General features: G+C 36.8%; 1 protein-coding gene across 2 annotated transcripts in view; it reads right to left on the bottom strand.

Annotated features, from left to right (window-relative positions):
• Window positions 1–22804, bottom strand: part of CPNE8 (copine 8) — a 261900-nt gene that overhangs the window by 217474 nt on the left and 21622 nt on the right. For both annotated transcript variants that reach the window (XM_070454589.1, XM_070454590.1), the window contains 2 exons: window positions 7848–7888; window positions 6155–6201 (listed from right to left, as the gene is read on the bottom strand). In XM_070454589.1, coding sequence (XP_070310690.1) covers window positions 6155–6201; window positions 7848–7888 — 88 coding nt within the window. The remainder of the gene's footprint in view (window positions 1–6154; window positions 6202–7847; window positions 7889–22804) is intronic.

The raw sequence follows: 22804 nt of genomic DNA, 5'->3' as shown, positions 1-22804 counted from the left end.
GAGGCACATAGCTCTCTTAAAGGAAACCCCTAAAGCAAACATGTTGGGTGACAAAAAAAGGAATGTGCTGCTAGGGCAAAGATGACATCTGCTACTTAAGGCCTAAAATATGATCCAGTTAAAGTATTACATTGAATATGTCAGCAAATTCAGAAACCTCAGTGGTGGCCACAGGACTGGAAAGGGTGTTTTCATCCCAATCTAAAGAAGGGCAATGCCAAAGAATGTTCAAACTACCGTGCAATTGTGCTCATTTCACATGCTGGCAATGTAATGCTCAAAACCCTTCAAGGTAAGCTTCAGCAACACATTAACCAAGAATTTCCAGATATACAAGCTGGGTTTAGAAAAGGCAGAGGAAGCAGAGGTCAAACTGCTAACATCTGGCGCATTATTGAGAAAGCTAAGCAGTTCCAGAGAAACACCTAGTTCTGTTCATTGACTACATTAAACACTTTCACTGTGTGGATCACAACAAACTGAAAATCTCCTAAAAAGATAGGACCTTCAAGATGGTAGACCTCCTTACCTGTCTCCTGAGCAAGCTGTATGCAGTCAAGAAGCAAGAGTTAAGCCAGACATTGAACAATGGACTGGTTCAAAACTGGGAAAGGAATACAAAAAAAGGCTGTATGTTGTCACCCTCTTATTTAACTTATATGCAGAGTACATCATGTAAAATGCTGGGCTGGATGAATCCCAAGGCAGAATTAAGATTGCTGGGAGAAATATCAGCAACCTAAGATATGCAGATGATACCACTCTAATGGCAGAAATTTAAGAGGAACTAAAAGCCTCTTGATGACGTGCAAGAAGAGTAAGGAAAAAAGCTGGTTTAAATTTCAACATTACAAAACCTAAGATCATGGCCTCTAGTCCCATCACTTCATGGGAAATAGAAGTGGAAAAAGTGGAAACAGGGACAGATTTTATTTTCTTGGGCTCCAAAATCAATGCAGATGGTGACTGCAGCCACAAAACTAAAGGACGCTTGCTCCTTGGAAGAAAAGCTATGACAAACCTAGACAGTGTATTAAAAAACAGAGACATGACTTTGATGACAAAGGTCTATATAGTCAAACCTATGGTTTTTCTAGTAGTTATGTATGGATGTCAGAGCTAGACCATAAAAAAGACAGAGTGCCAACGAACTGACACTTTCAAAGTGTGGTACTGGAGAAGACTCTTGAGAGCCCCTTGGACAGCAAGGAGATCAAACCAGTCAGTCTTAAAGGAAATCAACCCTGAATATTCATTGCAAGAACTGATGCTGAATCTGAAGCTCCAATACTCAGGCCACTTGATGCGAACAGCTGACTCATTGGAAAAGTCCATGATGCTGGTAAAGATTGAGGACAGGAGGAGAAGGGAGGACAGGAGGTTGAGATGGTTGGATAGCATCACTGACTCAATGGACATGAGCTTGAGCAAACTCCAGGAGACAGTGAAGGACAGGGGAGCCTGGAGTGCTGCACTCCATGGGGTCACAAAGAGCTGGACACGACTTAACAACTGAACAACAACAGCAACATAAGGCCTCTTCTCTAAGGTCAGGAAACATAACAGAACTTTAAGAAAATGAAAATACAAATAGCTCCTTAGGAAAACTGAGGCAATAGAGGAATATGTATGAGATGAAGGAACAAAAGTAAAGCTAAACTCCAAAAGAACTAAGTGAGATGGAGATATGCAATCTACTCAAGAAAGAGTTCAGGTAGTAATGGTAAAGATGGTCACAGAATTCAGAAGAATAATGAGAAATTGGAACCTTTCAACAAAGAGTTAGTAATACTTAGTAAAATAGACTATAAAATAATTACTGGTACAAAAGACAAAGAGAGACACTACATAATGATGAAGCAATCGATCCAAGAGGATATAACAACTCTAAGTATATATAAACAGAAAATAACAGCAAATAAGTATATAGGTATAACAGCAAATAAGTATATATGCTGAACCTATTAATAAATTATATAAGGCAAATGTTAACAGACACAGAAGAGGAAGTTGACAGCAGTAACACAGAAGTAAAGGGACTTTAAACTCCATTTATATCAATGGACAGATCATCCATATGTAAAATCAATAAGGAAACACTTGCCTTAAATGACACATTAGACCAGATGAATTATATATATATATATATATATATATATATATATATATACATATATATATACACACACACATATTTATATATATGATATTCCACCTGAAAGCAACAAAATATACATCCTTTTTAAGTGCACATGGAGCATTCTCTCAGACAGATCTCATAGTAGGCCACAAAGCAAAACTTATGAAATAATATCAAAAATCTTTCCAACCACAATGATTGAGACTAGAAATCAGCTACAAGAAAAGAACTGGAAAAAAACCACAAACACATGGATGCTAAACAATATGCTACTAAACAACCAACAGATCACTGAAGTAGCCAAAGAGGAAATTAAAAAAAACACCTAGAGACAAATGAACACAAAACACAATGATCCAAAACCTATAGGACACAGTAAAAGCAGTTCTAAGAGAGAAGTCTATAGCAATACAAGCTTACATCAGGATTTAACAGTAAGTCCAAATAAACAATTTAAACTTGCACCTAAAGAACTTGGAGTAAGAACGAATAAAACTCAAAATTATTAAGAGAGAAAGCATAGATCAAAGCAGAAATAAATGGCATAGAGTATAAAAAACCATAGAAAAAAATCAGTTAAACTAAAAGTCTGTTCTTTGGGAAAATGAACAAAATTGGTAAACCTTCAGCCTGACCTAACAAGGAAAGAAAAGGGGGGAGAGAAATAAAATCACTACAATCAGATATAATAAAGGAGATGTTACAACTGATACCAGAGAAATGTTACTAAAAAATATCACAAGAAGACTACTACAAACAGCTAAATTCCAATAAAATAGAAACTTAGAAAAAACAGACAAATACTTAAAAACATATAATCTCCAAAGACTGAATCAAGAAGAAATAGAAAATATGAGCAGAAGAATTACCAATACTGAAATTGAATCAGTAATTAAAACACTCCCAGTGAGTAAAAGTCCAAGGGAACATGACATCAGAGGTGTATTCTGCCAAACATTTACAGAAGAGTTAACACCTATTCTTCTAAAAATATATCTAAAAATTCCAAAGAAAGGAACATTTCTAAAATCATTCTATGAACCTAGCATCACCCTTATACCAATATTAGACAAAAAAAAAGGAAAGAAAGAAAAGTACAGGCCAATATCACTGATAAACAGATTAAAAAATCTTCAACAGAATACTAGCAAACTGACTCTAATGATGAATTAAAGGACAATACACCATGACCAATGATATTTATGACAAGAATGCAAGGATTTTTCATTATCCACAAATCAATCATGTGATACATCACATTAATAAATTGAAGATTAAAAACCATGTGATCATCTCAATAAATGCAGAAAAGAGCTTTTGACAAAATTCAATATCTATTAATTATAAGAACTTTTTAGAAAGTTACCATAGAGGAAATATACCACAACATAATAAAGGCCATATGTGAAAAACCAACAGCTAATATCATACTCAACAGTATAAATTTGAAATAATTACCTCTAAGATCAGGGACAAGAAAATGTTACCCACTCTCACCAGTTTCGCTCAACACAGTATTGGAAATCTTAACCACAGCAATTAAACAGGAAAAAATAATAAAAAATCTAAATTGGTAAGGAAGAAGTAAGATTGTCACTGTTTGTAGTTGAAATGATATATCCACAGAAAACTATAAGATGCTGATGAAAGAAACTGAAGATGAAACAGATTGAAAAATACACCATGTTCTTGAACTGGAAGACATGATATAGATATATATAGATATATCTATATCTGTATCTCTCTCTCTCTATATATATATATATATATATACACACACACACATACATCATACATATAATGGCATATTAACCATATAAAAATGATGAAATTTTACATTTGCAACAACATCAATGGACTTGGAGAATATTTTGCTAAGTGAAATAAGCTACTTTATATGTGGAATATAAAAAAAATACAACAAACTAGTGAATATAACAAAAAGAAAAAGATTCACAGACAGAAAGAAGAAACTAGCAGTGACCAACGGGGAGAGAGAGAAAGTGGGAGGGCAATTCAGGGGTAGAGGACCAAGACTAAGGCTAAAGGTCCTTAAGACTAAGGACGAAGGTAAAAACCTTTATGTATGAAGCAAGCTGTAAAGATATTCTGTATAACACAGAGAATTTAGTCAATACTTTAAAATAAGTACAAACGGAGTACAACCTTTAAAATAGGCAAATCAGTATATTATACACCTGTAACTTATATAATATCACACATCAACTATAATGAAATAAAAATAATAAAATCATTAACCATGAAAAAGTATAATTCTGCCTCCTTGCTTTTACTCCATTAAACAAAGTATTTGTATTTAGGTTGGTGAAAATGTAATTATGCTTTCAGGCTGTGAATTTTAAATCATTTAACTAGGCTCAAACATACCTTTATTAATCAAAACAGGAACCATTACAATCAACACATTTTTGCCAATGAGAAATAAGTTTGCTTATTCCTGTAGCATAAAAATCCATGTTTTGGGATTTGACAAGTTCTTGGAAAGAATTTTCCATATCCTGCTTGTTGTGGAAGTGTTTTCCCTGCAAAATGTTATAGAGATGCTTGAAGAAGTGGTGGTTGGTGAGAAGTCAGGTGAATATGGTGGATGAGGGAAAACTTTGTATCCTAATTTGTTCAATTTTTGAAGCTTTGATTGTGCAACATGCCCTCAGGTGTTGCCATGGAGAAGAATTGGATTTTTCTGTTGACCAGTGCCAGTTTCAGGCGTTATAGTTTTTCATGCATTTCATCAGTTTGCTGAGCATACTTCTTAGATGTAATGATTTCACTGGGATTCGGAAAGCTGAAGTGGATGAGACCAGCAGCAGACCATGAACTCTTTTTGGTATAAGTTTGGTTTTGGAAAGTGCTTTAGAGCTTCTTCTCTGTCCAACAGCTGAGCTGGTCATTGCCAGTTGTCATAAAAATATCCACTTTTTGTCACAGATCACAATCCAGTTAAAAAATGCCTCATTATTATTGTGTAGAATAAGGCGTCACTTCAAAAATGCTTGTTTTGATTTCTGGTCAGCTCATGAGACATGATAAACGCATCAAGCTTTTTCACCTTTCCAATTTGCTTCAAATGCCAAATGATCATAGAATGGTTGATGATAAGTTTTTGGGCAACTTCTCATTTAGTTGTAAGAGGATCCGCTTCGATGATGGCTCTCAATTGGTTGTTCTCAACTTCCAATGGCCAGTGATTACACTTCTCAACTTCAAGACTCTTGCCTCCTTTGCAAAACTTCTTGAACCACCACTGCACTGTACATTTGTTAACAATTCCCAGGCCAAATGCATTGTTGATGTTGTGAGCTGCTTTACAACCCATTTTGTACTCAAATAAGAAAACCACCTGAATTTGCAATTTGTCTAACATCATTTACGTAGTCTAAAATAAATATAAAATAAACAAGTAATAATATTATACCAAGCAATAAGTCATTAGCAAAAAAAAAAAATAAAGAGAGAAATGCCCATTAAAATGATGTATGACATAACCTTCTATATTTTAAATGTATTCCAATATCAAATGGCCAATTTCAACAATACAAAACTGCAATTACTTTTGCACCAACCTAATAATAGGAAACTGAGTTTCCTATTATTGATATCAATAATTGATAATTGATATCAATCACCACACTTAAAATCCTCTAAAGCAATATTTTATAAAATCAGCAGTTGACTTCAAAAAGTGAGACTGAACGCACACTTCAACTGTGTAAGAACTGGGTAATACTAAACTTATGTAAGACTGAGGAAAACACAAATCAAGGCTAGGTTATTTCACAGAAAGATCATAAATGAGCTAAACATTGAAGACTGTTAAAAACAAAACACAAAAATTGCTTCCATCAAATTAAAATGAAATTAAAAAGAAATTAAATCTTTGGGTTGAAGATGACTTAAAATAACTAAAAACAGGAAAGTATCATCTTGATTACATTGTAACTTATACCATGTCTTGCAGCATAAAAATCATATTTTAAAAATTCCAATTCTTACCTCTCTCCATTCTTTATTTCCAACTCCTTGTATATATAAGACACAAACTACAAAAAGATGAAAAAAATAAATATATCTAAACATTTTTTATAAATATCAAGTGAACAAACCCAATTTATTTTTCAGCTGTCCAAAAGGTATGTTAAAATTTGTTCTTAATACCTCACCTTACTCTGGCAGGAAAATTGCTAATAAATTATCACATGATTAAAATTTTTATAAATAAGCAAAAAAACTATAACAGGTCTTTAGACCTTAACATGCATAGGTCTTAGAACAAAAATACAATAGTTATTTGCTAACATCTACAATTATATTATGCTACAAATGTAGATGATTTTTTTTTTTAACTAAGGTTAAATAGTTTTGTGAATTCTCTGGGGGCTCAGCTGGTAAGGAATCTGTCTGCAATGCAGGAGACCAGGGTTCAATTCCTAGGTTAGGAAAATCCCCTATTGAAGGGAATGACAACCCACTCCAGTTCTCTGGCCTGGAAAATTCCATGGATGGAGGAGCCTGGTAGTCTATAGTCCATTGGGTCTCAAAGAGTCAGCTACAACTGAGCAATTAACACACACACAAGCAGTTTTTAAGTGTTTCAGTTTGTTACCAGTCATAGGTCATGCTCTTCCTAGGATAGTTATAATCCTCAGAAGCATCATAGGAAGGACAATCTGCACCAAATCAAATGTTAAATTTAATATCTGCAACTCCTATCCTCAATGTTTGTAAACAAGAAATCCTGTCAACCACAAATGAAGGTCCAAAAAAGGTAGATTAAGAGTCTAGAGTAAAGATTAAGGGATAAAAATATCCCATTCACTTACTGATGAGTCCTGGGAACTTTTAATACCCACAAATTGCAATGCCTTTTCTCCAGTGACGATCTCAAGAACTCTTTCATCAACTGAAAAAACCTCTCTCCCGTCATTAAACCACACAGTTTCATACATTTGAAGAGATGGAGAGCAACTGGATATCAACTTCTTTTTTTGATTTATATATTATTTCTATTGTTTTCTAATTAAAATTGGCTTTCATTGTACAATTTATCTCCAGCTTTCAATATATACATAATTAGTAATCAAAAAATTCAGCTCATTCAAGATGCTATGTAATTCACTTGGTTATACATGACTTTATATACTTCCTTTATTCACAAAAAAAGGAAACTTGTTACTTTGTGACTTGATCACTTAGAATTATGGCCCATTACAGCTGTCTTTCAAATATAATTTCTGTCATATGGCTTTACAGTCAGGTTTTAATTTCAAAATGAATTGTCCTGCATTGGAGTCATTTGTATTTTCTTCTTAGTCTCAAAATGCTAAGCAATTTCCTCTCTTTAGCCAGAGTACTGCCCAGGTAGATAAGAATGCAGGGCCTGAGACCGTATTCCCCCTTGCTTTCTAGTCTTTAAGACAATATTTAAGTAAAAATTATAATTTTCATACAACTTTCTACAAAGTCAAGTAAGTAAAATAAGTTGTTGTTGTTGTTCAGTTGCTAAGTCATGTCCAGTTCTCTGTGACTCCATGAACCACAGCACACCAAGCTTCCCATTTTTTCCACTATCACCCAGAGTTTGCTCAAACTCATGTCCATTGCGTCAGTGATGCCATTGCACCATCGCATCTCTGTTGCCTCCTCTCCTCCTGAATGGACTATTTCAAAAAGCAAGGTAAATACTTACTTGGATCAGATTTAGAAAACGTGTCTCGGTCAAGAAGATTTCTGTTGAAGAAAAAAGGAAATGCTAGGTAAATGTAATACCAAAATATCTATATAAATGTATAAACATATAAATGTAAAGTAATATATAAATTAAATTAATAATGACTTAGAAGTTCTAAAATTTAAATTTGTGCTGCATATTCATCCTCCACTAGCTGGTAATAATTTATAAAAGCTACATTGCATTTTTATATTTAATACTTACAATAAAAATCTCATGTTTACCCTGTCTTATTTTTCTACCAAGAGTACCATCCATGTGCATTTATCAGTACCATGCTTAATATTTAAAATGCTTTTTTTTCATATCAACCTGATACATTTTCATATTTCAGGTTCTTAAAAATTACTCTTTCCATGGAATCATGATACACTGAGAAAATACAAATATAGTCAACAGAACAGCACACACCAAAAAAAGAAAAAGAAAATCAGACTACATTTTCAAATATTCCCCCCCAAAAAAAGAAACCATCAGACATGTTTATATTTGGGACTGTCAAAGACTACTAGTCAGAAATCAAATAAAAATAATCCATTTGTCCCTTAAGCAGACACTGTGACTCCAGCAATGATTGAAAAACCAGTAAAATTTTAAAACATTTCCATTTGAGAATATACTGTGTTATATATTTATAAAGGAAGTGCTCCATTTAAGTGGAAATTTTCAGTTTTCCCTGTGTCTAGTTTTGCTCATTAAGTGTCCTTTAAAAACGTAATTCAGCTCTTTCTTTCAGAGTTCATAAAAATCAAGGAGAGACCGTACAAATATTGCAGTGTGCTTGGAACTCAAAAACTGTGTTATACACATATAAATGAAAATGATGTGATTCTAGTACCTACCTTACTTATCTTAAAAAAAAAAAAGCCATACAATCTTTAACGACAAACAGAAAATAATGGATTTCTAACAACAATAAAGATAAATATTCTTAATCATAGACTTTATTTGAACATTATTTCTTCTAGCCATTAGGATCCATAACATATAGTGGTAAGGTCAAAAACAAAAAATTTAGATCCTTTATAATAGGAGAAAAAAACTCCATAAACTCTTCATAACTTAGTCCCTGAACCTTGCAATTTAAATTTCTCATTGCTGCTGCTGCTGCTAAGTTGTTTCAGTCATGTCCGACTCTGTGTGATGCCATAGATGGCAGCCCACCAGGCTCCCCTGTCCCTGGGATTCTGCAGGCAAGAACACTGGAGTGGGTTGCCATTTCCTTCTCCAATGCAGGAAAATGAAAAGTGAAAGTGAAGTCGCTTTGTCATGTCCAACTCTCAGCGACCCCATGGACTGCAGCCTACCAGGCTCCTCCGTCCACAGGATTTTCTAGGTGAGAGCACGGGAGTGGGGTGCCATTGCCTTCTCCGACACCCAATAGAGGAGTGTCTAAATATATAAACCAATACTGACAGACATAAAGGGAGAAATCAACAATAATACAATAAAAGCAGGAGACTTCAACATCCTACTGACATCAATGGAGAGATCATCAAGATAAAAGTCAGCTAGGCATCTTCTCCTGCCAGAGCACCAAAATCACAACTAGCTGTTGAACAACCATCAACAGGAAGCAGGCAGCTCAGTTCAGTCACTCAGTCGTGTCTGATTCTTTGCGGCCCCGTGGACTGCAGCACGCCAGGCCTCCCCGTCCATCACCAACTCCCAGAGTTCACCCAAACCCATATCCACTGAGTTGGTGATGCCATCCAACCATCTCATCCTCTGTCATCCCCTTCTCCTCCTGCCCTCAATCTTTCTCAGTATCAGGGTCTTTTCAAATAAGTCAGTTCTTCGCATCAAGTGGCCAAAGTATTGGAGTTTCGGCTTCAACATCAGTCCTTCCAATGAACACACAGGACTGATCTCCTTTAGGATGGATGGAATGGTTGGACTGGTTGGATCTCCTTGCAGTCCAAGGGACTCAAGAGTCTTCTCCAACACTACAGCTCAAAAGCATCAGTTCTTCAGTGCTCAGCTTTCTTTATAGTCCAACTCTCACATCCATACATGACCACTGGAAAAACCATAGCCTTGACTAGACAGACCTTTGTTGACAAAGTAATGTCTTTGCTTTTTAATATGCTGTCTAGGTTGGTCATAACTTTCCTTCCAAAGAGTAAGCGTCTTTTAATTTCATGCTGCAATCACCATCTGCAGTGATTGTGGAGGGCCCCCCCCCCCAAAAAAAAGTCATCCACTGTTTCCACTGTTTCCCCATCTATTTGCCATGAAGTGATGGGACCAGATGCCATGATCTTAGTTTTCTGAATGTTGAGCTTTAAGCCAACTTTTTCACTCTCCTCTTTCACTTTCATCAAGAGGCTCTTTAGTTCTTCTTCATTTTCTGCCATAAGGTTGGTGTCATCTGCATATCTGAGGTTAATGATATTTCTCCCAGCACAGTGGAACCCATAAGAAAAAAAAAAAAGAGATTCCAAATCAAGGAAAAAGGAGAAGCCACAGCAAAATGGTAGGAAGGACACAAATGATAAAATTAAATCCGATACCTGCCAAATGGGTGACCAACAAACTGGAGAACAATAATACCAAAGAAGTTCTTTCACTGTTGTGAAGGTTCTAGGCCCCACATCAAGCTCCCCAGCCTAGGGATCCAGCCAATGGACTGGGAATCCCCAAGGAATCTGACTTTGAAGGCCAGTGGGATTTGATTATATGACTTCCTCAGTACTGGGGGAAAAAGAGACTCCAATCTAGAAGGGCACAAACAAAATCTTATGTGCACTAGGACCAAGGGGAAAGGAACAGTGACCCCACAAGAGACTGAACCAGACCTACTATGAGTGTTTGAAGGTCTCCTGCAAAGGCATGGTTGACAGTGACCCACCGTGAAGACGGGGGCACTGGCAGCAACAGTCCTGGGAGGTACCTATCAGGCTTAAGTCCTCTGGGACTTAGCAACTCCAGGTTGGGTTGCCTCAGTGCAAACACAGCCCTACCCATCAGCAGATAATTGGATTAAAGTTTTACCGAGCATAGCCCTGCCCACAAGTTTCCCCACAGCAAGTGCCTCCCATCAGGAAGCCTGCACAAGCCACTTATCCTCATCCAGAGATGGCAGAAGAAACAAGAACTACAGTCCAAGAAGCCTCCAGCAGCAATAACACAATCACAGAAACCTAACAGAAATGAAAAGAAATAAGATTTTGTTCCAGATGAAGAAACAAGATAAAATCTCAGAAAAACAATTAAATGAAGTGGAGATAGGCAACCTTCCAGAAAAAGAAGTCAGAATAATGATAATGAAGATGATCCAGAATGGAGAAGATGTCAAAAATGTTTACAGAAATGTTTACCAAAGATCTAGTAGAACTAAAGAACATACAAACATAAATGAACAATACACTAGAAGGAATCAATAGCAGAATAACTGAGGCAAAAAAATGGTTAAGTGACTTTAGAAGACAGAATGATGGAAGCATCTGCTGCAAAACTGAATATAGAAAAAAAAAAGGTGAAAAGAAATGAAGACAGCCTAAGAGACCTCTGGGATGACATTAAATGCACATTCAAAATATAGAGGTTCCAGAGGAAGAAGAGAGAAAGGACCCGAGAAAATATTTGAAGAGATAATAGCTGAACACTTCCCCAGTATAGGAAAGGAAATAGCCAACTAAGTCTAGGAAGACAGAGTTCAAAGCAGGATAAAATCAAGGAGGGACAAACCCAGACACAGTAATCAAACTGAACAGCATAAAATATTAAAACCAACAAGAGACAAAAAGACAACATACAAAGGAAATGCCATAAGGTAATCAGACAATTTCTCAACAGAAACTACAAGCCAGGAGCGGGTGGCACGATACACTCCAAGCGATGAAAGGGAAGAACCTACAACTAAGAATTCTCTACCTAATAAGACTCTCGTTCAGATTTCATGGAGAAATTAAACACTTTCAAGACAAGCAAAAGTTAAAAGAATTCAGCACACTAAACCAGCTTTTCAACAAATGCTAAAGGAACTTCTATAGTCAGGAAACACAAGAGAAGGAAAAAAATCTACAAAAACAAATCCAAAACAATTAACGGAATTGCAATAGGTTCATACATATCGATAATTATCTTAAATGTAAATGGATTAAATGTACCAACCAAAAGTCATAGACTGCACGGGTGGATACAAAGACAAGACCCATACATATATTGTATACAATAGACCCACCTCAGGCCTGTGGACACTTACAGACTAAAAGTAAGGGGATGGGAGAAGGTACTTCATTCAAACGGTAATCATAAGAAAGCTGGAGTAACAATACTCATATCAGACAAACTATACTTTAAAACAAAGACTGTTATAAAAGACAAAGAAGGACATTACATAATGATCAAGGGTTCAATCTAAGAAGAAGATATAACAACTATAAATCCAAATTCACCCAATATAGGAGCACCTCAATATGTAAGGTAAATACTAATAAACATAAAGGACAAAATTGACAATAACACAATAATAGTGGGAGACTTTACCACTTTCGTCAATGGACAGATAATTCAGAAAGAAAATCAATAAGGAAACACAGGCCTTAAATGACACTCTAGATGAGCAGGACTTAACTGATATTTATAGAGCATTCCAGCCAAAAGCAGCAGGGTACACAGTCTTCTCAAGTGATCATGGAGAATTCTCCAGTACTGACCACAAGCTGGGCCACAGGGCAAGCTTTTGTAAATTTTAAAAAATCAAAATCATATCAAGCATGTTTTCTGATCACAATTCTATGAGATTAGAAATAAATTACAAGAAAAAACCTCTAAGAAACACAAACATGTAGCAGCTACACAATATGATACTAAACAACCACTAAATCACTGAAGAAATCGAAAAAGAAATTTAAAAATTACCTAGAGAAAAACGAAAATGAAAGCACAACAGTCCAAAATTTATGGGATGCAGTAAAAGCAGTTCTAATCAGGCTTCCTGACTTCAGACTATACTATAGAGCCACAGTCATCACAACAGTATGATACTGACACAAAAAAAGAAATATAGATCAATGGAACAGGATAGAAAACCCAGAAATAAGCCATGCACCTATGGTCAATTAAGTTATGACAAAGGAGGCAAGATAATGTTGGAAAAACAGTCTCTTTAACATATAGTGCAGGGGAAAAAATATAGTGCACATATAGTGCACATGTTAAAAAAATGAAATCAAATCAGTCCTTAACTCCACACACAAAAATAAGCTCAAAATGGACTAAAGACCTAAATGTGACACTGAACACTACAAACTTCCAAGAGGAAAACAGAGGCAGAACAATCTCTGACATAAATCACAACAATATCTTTTTTGATCCATCTCCCATAATAATGGGAATAAAAGCAAAAATTTTAAAAAAAGGATCTACTTAAACTCAAAAACTTTTGCACAGCAAAGGAAACAATAAACGAAAGGAAATGACAACCCATAGATTGGGACAAAATATTTGAAAATGATGTGACCGATAAGGGATTAGTCTCCAAAATTTACAAACAACTTATGATGATAGCATCAAAACAAACAACCCACTCAAAAATTGGGCAGAAGACCAGAATAAACATTTCTCCAACAAGGACAAACAGATGGCCAACAGGCACATGAAAAGATGTTTAACACCACTAGTTTTTACAGAAATGTAAGTAAAAACTACAATGATTTTAAACTCACATTGGTGAAAATGGTCATCATCAAAAAATCCACAAATAACAAATGCTATAGAGGATGTGGATGGACGGGAACTCTCTTGCACTGTTGGTGGGAATGTAAACTGGTACAGCCACTATGGAAAAAAGTATGTAAATTCCTTAAAAAACTAAATATATAGGTACCTTATAACCCTGCAATCCCACTTCTGGGCATATATCGATAGAAAAACATGGCCCAAAATATACATGCACCCCAGTGTTCATTTCAGCACTGTTTACAAAAGCCAAAACATGGAAGCAACATAGATGTACATCAACAGAAAATGTGGTTTATAATTACAATGGAACATTACTCAGCCATTAAAATAAACGAAATAATGTATTTGCAGCAACATGGATGGGCCTACAGAGTGTCATACTGAGTGAAGTAAATCAGACAGAGGCAAAATATCATATGACATCCCTTATATGAGGAAAAAGAAAATGATACAAATGAACTTACTTACAAAAGGGAAAGTGACTCACAGACTTAGAAAACAAATGTATGGTTGCCTGGGGGAAAGGGATAGTTAGGGACTTCGGGAAGGTCAATACACACTGCTATATACAAACAGATAAACAACAAAGACCTACAGTATAGGACATAGAACTCTGCTCAAATTTATGTGCTAGCCTGGATGGGCAGGGGATTTGGGAGAGAATGAATATATGCATATGTATGCCTGAGTCCCTTTGGGTGGATCACCACAAACTGTGGAAAATTCTGAAAGAGATGGGAATACCAGACCACCTGACCTGCCTCTTGAGAAACCTGTATGCAGGTCAGGAAGCAACAGTTAGACCTGGACATGGAACGACAGACTGGTTCCAAATAGGGGAAGGAGTATGTCAAGGCTGTATATTGTCACCCTGCTTATTTAACTTACATGCAGAGTACATCATGAGAAACGCTGGGCTGGATGAAGCACAAGCTGGAATCAAGATTGCCGGGAGAAATGTCAATAACCTCAGATATGCAGATGACACCACCCTTAGGGCAGAAAGTGAAGAGGAACTAAAAAGCCTCTTGATGAAAGTGAAGGAGAGTGAAAAAGTTGGCTTAAAGCTCAACATTCAGAAAACTAAGATTATGGCATCTGGTCCCATCATTTCATGGCAAACAGATAGGGAAACAGTGGAAACAGTGAGAGACTTTATTTTCTTGGGTTCCCAAGTCACTGCAGATGGTGCCTGCAGCCATGAAATAAAAAGATGCCTATTCTTGGAAGAAAAGCTATGACCAACCTAGACAGGGTATTAAAAAGCAGAGATATTACTTTGCCAGATATTACTTTGCTAGATATTACTAGAGGAACAAAGGTCTCTCTAGTCAAAGCTATGGTTTTTCCAGTAGTCATGTATGGATGTGAGAGTTGGACTGTAAAGAAAGCTGAGCACCGAAGAATTGATGCTTTTGAACTGTGGTGTTAGAGGACTCTTGAGAATCCCTTGGACTGCAAGCCCCAACCAGTGAATCCTAAAGGAAATCAGTCCTGAATATTCATTGGAAGGACTGATGCTGAAGCATCACCTGATGCAAAGAACTGTCTCATTGGAAAAGACCCTGATGCTGTGAAAGATTGAAGGCAGGAGGAGAAGATGACGACAGAGGATGAGATGGTTCAACAGCATCACTGATGCAATGGACATGAGTTTGACTGGGCTCTGAGAGTTGGTAACGGACAGGGAACTGTGGCTTGCTGCAGTCCATGGGGTCTCAAATAGTCGGATACAACTGAGTGACTGAACTGAACTCTTAGGAAATGTAGTGTGAGAACTCAAAGAAAGAAAATTATTTCCAGTTTCAGAAATCCAGTAAAACATCATGAGTTAACCTTGATAAGCAAAGATAGGTACAGAAATTTCCAGGGAGAAGGTGAAGTCTCATTCCAAAGGAAAGTACCAACAGTAGTGGGAAGGGAGAGAACACACAAGAGATTTGACATTTAGCAAATACTCCACTTTTGCTAGACCTCATGTCTGAGACATGACTGGAAGGGGATATGTGGTCAGGATGAGGAAAGATTTTGGACAGCATGTTAAGGTGCTTGGATTCCATTCTGTAAGCAAAGGGGAAACACTCGAAAGTTTCTGTAAAGAAAAATCACACAATCCAATGTTTGCTTGAGAAGCTAACTACACAACATGTGAAAAACAGATCAAAGACATGAATTCTGCTGTCACAGAGAATAATTCAGAAAACATTTTAATAGTCTGGGGTAAGGTGATAACCTCCTGAACAAGAATGGTGGCAGCAGAAATAGAAAGGGAGGCAACAGATACTCTGAACTGCTGAATAGACAAGTTTCAGTGACTGATCAGTCAGTAAATCAGTTAACAATATAAAGGAATAGTTTACAAGCCACATTTACTTTACTTCAAATGTCAACTACTGCATTTTTTACCACAAAGCCCAGATACTCCCGCAAAAGCCCTTCTAGGTGCAACTTCAGGGAGCCAGCATTTACTAACAACTAACCAGTTAACACAACACTGAATCCATTTGCCTTCTCCACCATAAGCCCTAGATTTGCCACAGAGTTATAAATGGTGAGGGGAGGGAGAAAATGGTAACATGTTACAAAAGCAAATTGCAAAAAGGTACAGCTATCTATTAATATCAAACATTCATTTTCAGGATGAAGCAAGCTAGCTGGAGATCCCTATTGAGAGGAAAAACTAGAACAGCAACAACAGAACTTGGCATCCCTGAGGGAGAATATTAAGTAAAACGAGGGCTCTGAAGTAGAAAGTAGTTAACATTATTCTAAATCTACCAAAACATTCCTCTAAAAACTCAGACACTAGAATTAGAGCCTGTTTTCATTTTTTTTTTTTCATTTATTTTTATTAGAGCCTAAGTTTTCAAATGTGCATTGACGATCACAACATTTCCTTAAAACAGAGCATGTTTACATTTGATTTCAAGGTTCTCTTCTGGCTGATGCCCCCAGGTGGCTTACACTGTAAAGAACCCTCCTGCAATGCAGGAGACCTGGGTTCAGTCCCTGGATAGGGAAGATCCCTTGGAGGAGTGAAAGGCTACCCACTCCAGTATTCTGGCCTGGAGAATTCCATGGACAGAGTAGCCTGGTGAGCTACAGTCCATGGGATCACAAAGAGTCAGACAGAACTGAGTGACTAAAACACACCATGTCCCACAACTAAAATCATAGATGCTATTATTATTAAGCATGTGATATTATTAATAATTATTAAGTTTCAGGTGACATATCAAATCAACTAGAAAAAGAATTCAACCTTCCATAGGAACAAATGCCCAAGAAGTGGTGCGATTGTCAAAGGTCATAAAACCAGTGTCAGAAACATAATGAAAACTCACGAATTTCCACTGTACTTGCTGACATATTCTGTGAGGAAACAAAGTCATATAAAGGACATTAAAATGGCAAAATGACTTAAGTGAAACAAATAAACTGAAACCATTTAATTTAAATTATGAGGCAAATTTTGTGGTTGCTGTTAAGTTGTTCAGTCATTTAGTCGTGTCCAACTACTTGTGACCCCATGGACTGCAGCATGCCAGGCTTCCTTGTCCTTCACCATCTCCTGGAGCTTGCTCAAACTCATATCCATTGAGTCAGTGACGCCATCAAACTATCTTGTCCTCTGTCATCCCCTTCTCCTCCTTCCTTCAATCTTTCCCAGCATCAGGGTCTTTAAAATGAGTCAGCTCTTCACATGAGGTGGTCAAAGTATTGGAGCTTCAGCATCAGTCCTCCTAGTGAATATTTTTGACTGATTCAACTGCTTTGATCTCCTTGCAGTCCAAGGGACTCTCAAGAGTCTTCTGCAACACCACAATTCAAAAGCATCAGTTGTTCAGCACTCAGCTTTATTTATGGTCCAACTCTCACATTCATACATGACTACTGGAAAAACCACAGTTTTGACTAGGCAGATGTTTGTTGGCAAACTAACGTCTCTGCTTTTTAATAAGCTGTCTAGGTTGGTCATAGCTTTTCTTCCAAGGAGCAAGCATCTTAATTTCACGGCTGCAGTCACCATCCACAGTGATTTTTTGAGCCCAGGAAAATAAAGTCTCTCACTGTTTCCATTGTTTCCCCATCTATTTGCCATGAAGTGATGGGACCAGATGCCATGATCTTGTTTTTTTTTTTTTAATCTTGAGTTTTATGCCAGCTTTTTCACTCTCCTCTTTCCCCTTCATCAAGAGGCTCTTTAGTTCCTCTTTGCTTTCTGCCATAAGGATGATGTCATCTGTATATCTGAGGTTATTGATGTTTCTCCCAGCAGTCTTGATTCCAGCTTGTGCTTCATCCAGTCTGGCATTTTGCATGATGTATTCTGCATACAAGCTAAATAAGCAGGGTCACAATATACAGCCTTGATGTACTCCTTTCCCAATTAGAAGGGAATGGTAAACCACTTCAGCATCCTTGCCTTGAGAACCCCATGATGCAAATATCAAGTTGAAAATCAATCTTTTAGCTAAAAGCATATTTCAAGCTTCACTACAAATATATTCTTATTTTTAAAAATATATTGTGTGACTTTGTACTTTATTTAGTTAATTTTTGTCCATGCTGTGAGGTCTACTGGATTTTAGCTCCTCGACCAGGGGTTGATCCAATGCCCACTCCATTGAGAGGGCATAGTCCTAACCACTGGTAAGTCAAAGAAAGTTCCCAAATATATTTTTCAATTCACTAACTGAACTTACCATTAAGAAAAGTTTTCACTAATAACTTAATGATGATGTATTGTCTCCCAATGCCTACCAAAACCCATTAGATGAAACTACCAGCATAAAAATCAATTGCAATCAATTTTCTTAATATTTCTGCTTTCAGGATTAATTTGAAAGTTGAGATATCAAGGAAAGTCAGAAAATAAGCTACGTACAAAATAGCTGTAGGTCATTGAGAAGTGCTTAGCAAATAAATGTATTATTCTGATACCATTCTGAAGTATCAGTCTCGGTAGGTCTCACTCTACTAGCTCTCTCTGGCTTTTATATTCTTTACTTTATAGCAGAGAAACGTGAAAACTGACAGAAGACATTAAAGAGTAACAATTGAGCTTTCAATTGCCCAGAAAACCATAAATAATATGATACTCCCTTTATGGGAGTTCATTTAGATTAAAAAAAAGTTTGTAAGAATGCTCATAGAGTAACTCACATTGAGGAGCAAATTTCTCAAAATGATTCTAAAATCACTATTATGCTAAGGCTGAGAAATGTATTGTTTTTAACCAGTTATGACAATTATAAACATATCTGGCTCATTACATTCTCTAATAACATTTAAGATCATTCTTAATAAAACTGGAGAAGAAAATGGAAACCCATGCAGTATTCTTGCCTGATAAATCCCATAGACAGAGGAGTCTGGCGGGCTACCATCCATGGGGTCACAAGAGTTGGATATGACTGAGCAACTAAACCACCACCACCACCTTAACAAAACTAATTCATCACTTGTTATTTATTATATATGTTGTTGCTCAATCTTTCAGTCGTGTCTGACTCTTTGTGATCCTATGGCCTGGAGCACACCACACTTCCCTGTCCTTCACTATCTCCCAGAGCTTGCTCAAACTCATGTCCATTAAGTCAATGATGCCATCCAACCATCTCATTCTCTGTTGCCTCCTTCTCTTCCTGCCCTCAATCTTTCCCAGCATCAGGGTCTTTTCCAAGGAGTCGGCTATGCATCAGGTGGACAAAGTATTGGGGCTTCATCATCAGTGCTCCCAATAAATATTCAGGGCTGATTTCCTTTAGGATTGACTGATTTTATCTCTTTGCGGTCCAAAGGACTCTAAAGGGTCTTCTCCAGAGCCATAGTACGAATGACCCAATAGTTCGGCGCTCAGCCTTCTTTAGGGTCCAACTCTGACATCCATACATGACAACTGGAAAAATCATAGATTTGATCAGACGGACCTCTGTTGGCAAAGTGATGTCTCTGCTTTCCAACACACTAAGTTTCTTATAGCTTTTCTTCCAAGGAGCAAGCATCTTTTAATTTTATGGCTGCAATCACCATCCAAAGTTATTTTTGAGCCCAAGAAAATAAAATCTGTACTTATTACACAAATATTATAAATATATATATATTGTGTATGTGTGTGTATATATATATACACACACATATATAGACACAAAGAAAGAGAGCTGCTAATTAGCAAAGTAGAAAATACTCACTTTACAAACTCATGTCACAACTCAGTCATAATAATGTAGTGACATTTTCAAAATCTAAGTAATTATTTTATTTACATTGAATTCTGAAGAATAATTCAATTAATATTCCTACACTTTTCATTTGCCCACACCATCACCTTTCTCTAGTCTTTAGCTTTCATCTCACCCTGCCTTTTGGTTTCTAGTTAAATAGTCCCCTCCTTACCTAATTTCTCATATCTTCCACTAGGTAACTCAGCAGTGAAAAACGGTAAGACTCAATACTTGGAAAATAAAACTCAAATTGTCAAAATTTGTCACTCATTTGAAATGTTCTCCCCATAGTCTCACCAAGAGATGATGGAAAAAACACAAAAGAATTCCATACACCCCTTTGTGCTAGTATTGATAATCACCTGCTATAATGATTTCTCCCAGCTTTGTGGTTTCTCTTCAGTCACCAACACCTAAATTCTGATAGGAAGCACCTCCACCCTTAAATCCCAAAATACAGATACTATAGACATACTTTTTAAATGAAAAATCAAGCTAAAATCAAAGGGGAGAGTGACCAAGACAGTGAAGTAGAAAGACCCTGAGTTCAATCTCTCACAAGCACACCAAAATCACAACTATCTGTAAAACAGACATTGATTTAAAAAAAGAAGAAAAAAAGACTGGAGCCTAGCAGAAAAGATTTTCTAGAGCTAAAGACATAAAGAAGGAACTACAGGGAGATAGGTATGAGGGGCAGACTTGTGATATAATCAAATGCCGTACCCCATGGGTGCACAATCCACAAACTGGAGAATAATTACATGCAGGGGATCTCGCAAAGGAGTGAGAGTTCTGAGCGCCTGGTGTGGGGCTCCAGAACTAGGAAAATGAGCTCCCAGTGCATTTGTCTATGAAGGTCCTAGGGCTTTTATTTCATTAGTCCCATAGGAATGGGAGAACAGAGATCTCACTTTTAAAGGGCAAACACAAAATCTCACTTGCACTGGGACCCGTATGAGTATAAGCAGTTATCTGACCAACACCTAGAACTCAAATATCACTGGGAAATCCCTGTGTCACAGCAATCTGGAATTCTAATTGGGAAAAGGTGCTGGGCAACACATCCACTCCACAGGTGAGACCTCAAAATTGCAGTTTAAGGATTCTCATTTATAATCTCAGGCCTCAAAATGATATCCTCATTAACTTGTGAGCAAATTGCAGCTCTGGTTTCATGTTAATGCTGTTTGCTTTGCTTTGTAAATCTTGGAGTGTTGTTAAGCCTTGAATGCTTGGCCAGACCCCCTCCAGGGTCTCAACAATCTCAAGATCCTTCCCCTATCTTCTCTATGGTGCCATGTCGCTTGTACTCACAGCAGGCACTCAAGTCAGGGCAGTATCCAGGCAGGTCAGAAGCAAGGTCAGAGGCCTGCTTTGCTTTCTTTGTTTTTGAAGCCTGAACAAGACCACCTCCATCTAATTTCCCTAATAGCCTGCCATAACAGAAGAACTTATGCAGCATTCTCCCTAGAACATATAACTTGGGCAATAAAAGAGTAGATCACTGGGATACATTGGATGTCTCCTAGAGAGGGCCACTTCTTCAGGGTCAAGAAAAAAACTAACATACCACAGACAAAAAAATAAAAATAACAACTTAGACAAAATGGGTAGCAGAGGGAAAAAGTCCAGATGAAGAAACAAGATAAAATTTTAGAATAATAACTAAGTGAAGTGGAAATAAGTCAATCTACCTGAGAAAGAGTTCAGAGTAATGATCATAAAAATGTTTGAAAAACTCGAGAGTAGAGGCATAGAGCAAGAAGTTAGAGATTTTCAACAAAGAATTAGAAAATACAAAGACAACCAACCAGAGATAAAGAATGCAATAACTGAAATGAAAAATACACTAGTGAAAGTCACTCAGTTGTGCCTGACTCTTTGCGACCCTATGGACTGTAGCTTGCCAGGTTCCTCTGTCAATGAAATTCTCCAGGCAAGAATACTGGAGTGGGTTGCCATTCCCTTCTCCAGGGGCATCTTCCTGACCCAGGGATTAAACCCAGGTCTCCCACATTGCGGGCAGATTCTTTACTGTCTCAGCCACTAGGGAAGCCCTATTGCCGGTATCCACATGGCAATATACTGATAAGAAACTGAGATAAGACTAACAGTTACTGAGTTCCTTTTAGTGACTATAAAGTGCTAGGCATTTTATAGACTTTATTTCATTTACTTCCCCAATAATCCTACTAATTTGGTTTTTAAGCATTTCAGTTTTACTGATCAGGAAATAAAATTTCAGAAGTTGAAATGTTATCCCAAATAACATTACAAAAAGTGATAAAAATGAGATTTAAAGACACCTTCTGACCCCTAAATCCATTTTCTTGCTGTTTCACTCTGCTGCCCCAAATTCTCACTAATCTTTAAGTGCAACTTACTCATGGGAATGAAAGCATTTAGAAGGGTACAGCAAGAAGTTTATACTTGGCTCTCTTTATTTAAAGAGGAACAGGGAGAAATAACCAAAATAAGCTATTAAAATCCCCCTGAGAAGATAGCGTATCAATAGCTTCAGCTCTAGAAAATTATTCCCTAGAAAAAAAGAATGTACTCATGTGTTTATAACTAAGAATGCTCATCTGAAGAATATTTTGAACAGTAACTTTTGGAAAATAAGAGATAAGTTAAATAAATACAGTATACCCAAATAACAGACTACAGCACAGGTATATATAGACGGTTGTATTTGCAAAAAAACTAATAACATCTTCATGACATAAAATTAATAGAAAAGTGCAAAAGATAAATTATATACAATTATAGTATAATCCCACTATACAATGTGTGTGAACATACACATAATTACACATAGAGAGGGAGAGAGTAGAAATGTGATACTATAAATGATAATATGTGGTTGAACCACACTGGCTACATTTTGTCAGCTCCATCTTAAGCCCCTAGGCCTACTCCCTTCCCTTCTATCCACTGAACTTTATGGAGTTGCCTGCTTTGTTTTTTGGTCTCAAAGTTTCTTCTCATTTTGGGAAA

The sequence above is a fragment of the Odocoileus virginianus genome, chromosome 24, assembly GCF_023699985.2.
Source record: "Odocoileus virginianus isolate 20LAN1187 ecotype Illinois chromosome 24, Ovbor_1.2, whole genome shotgun sequence".
NCBI classification, from domain to species: Eukaryota; Metazoa; Chordata; class Mammalia; order Artiodactyla; family Cervidae; genus Odocoileus; species Odocoileus virginianus.
The sequence above is the reverse complement of the archived record's forward strand: the minus strand, read 5'-3'. Positions and strand labels throughout refer to the sequence as shown.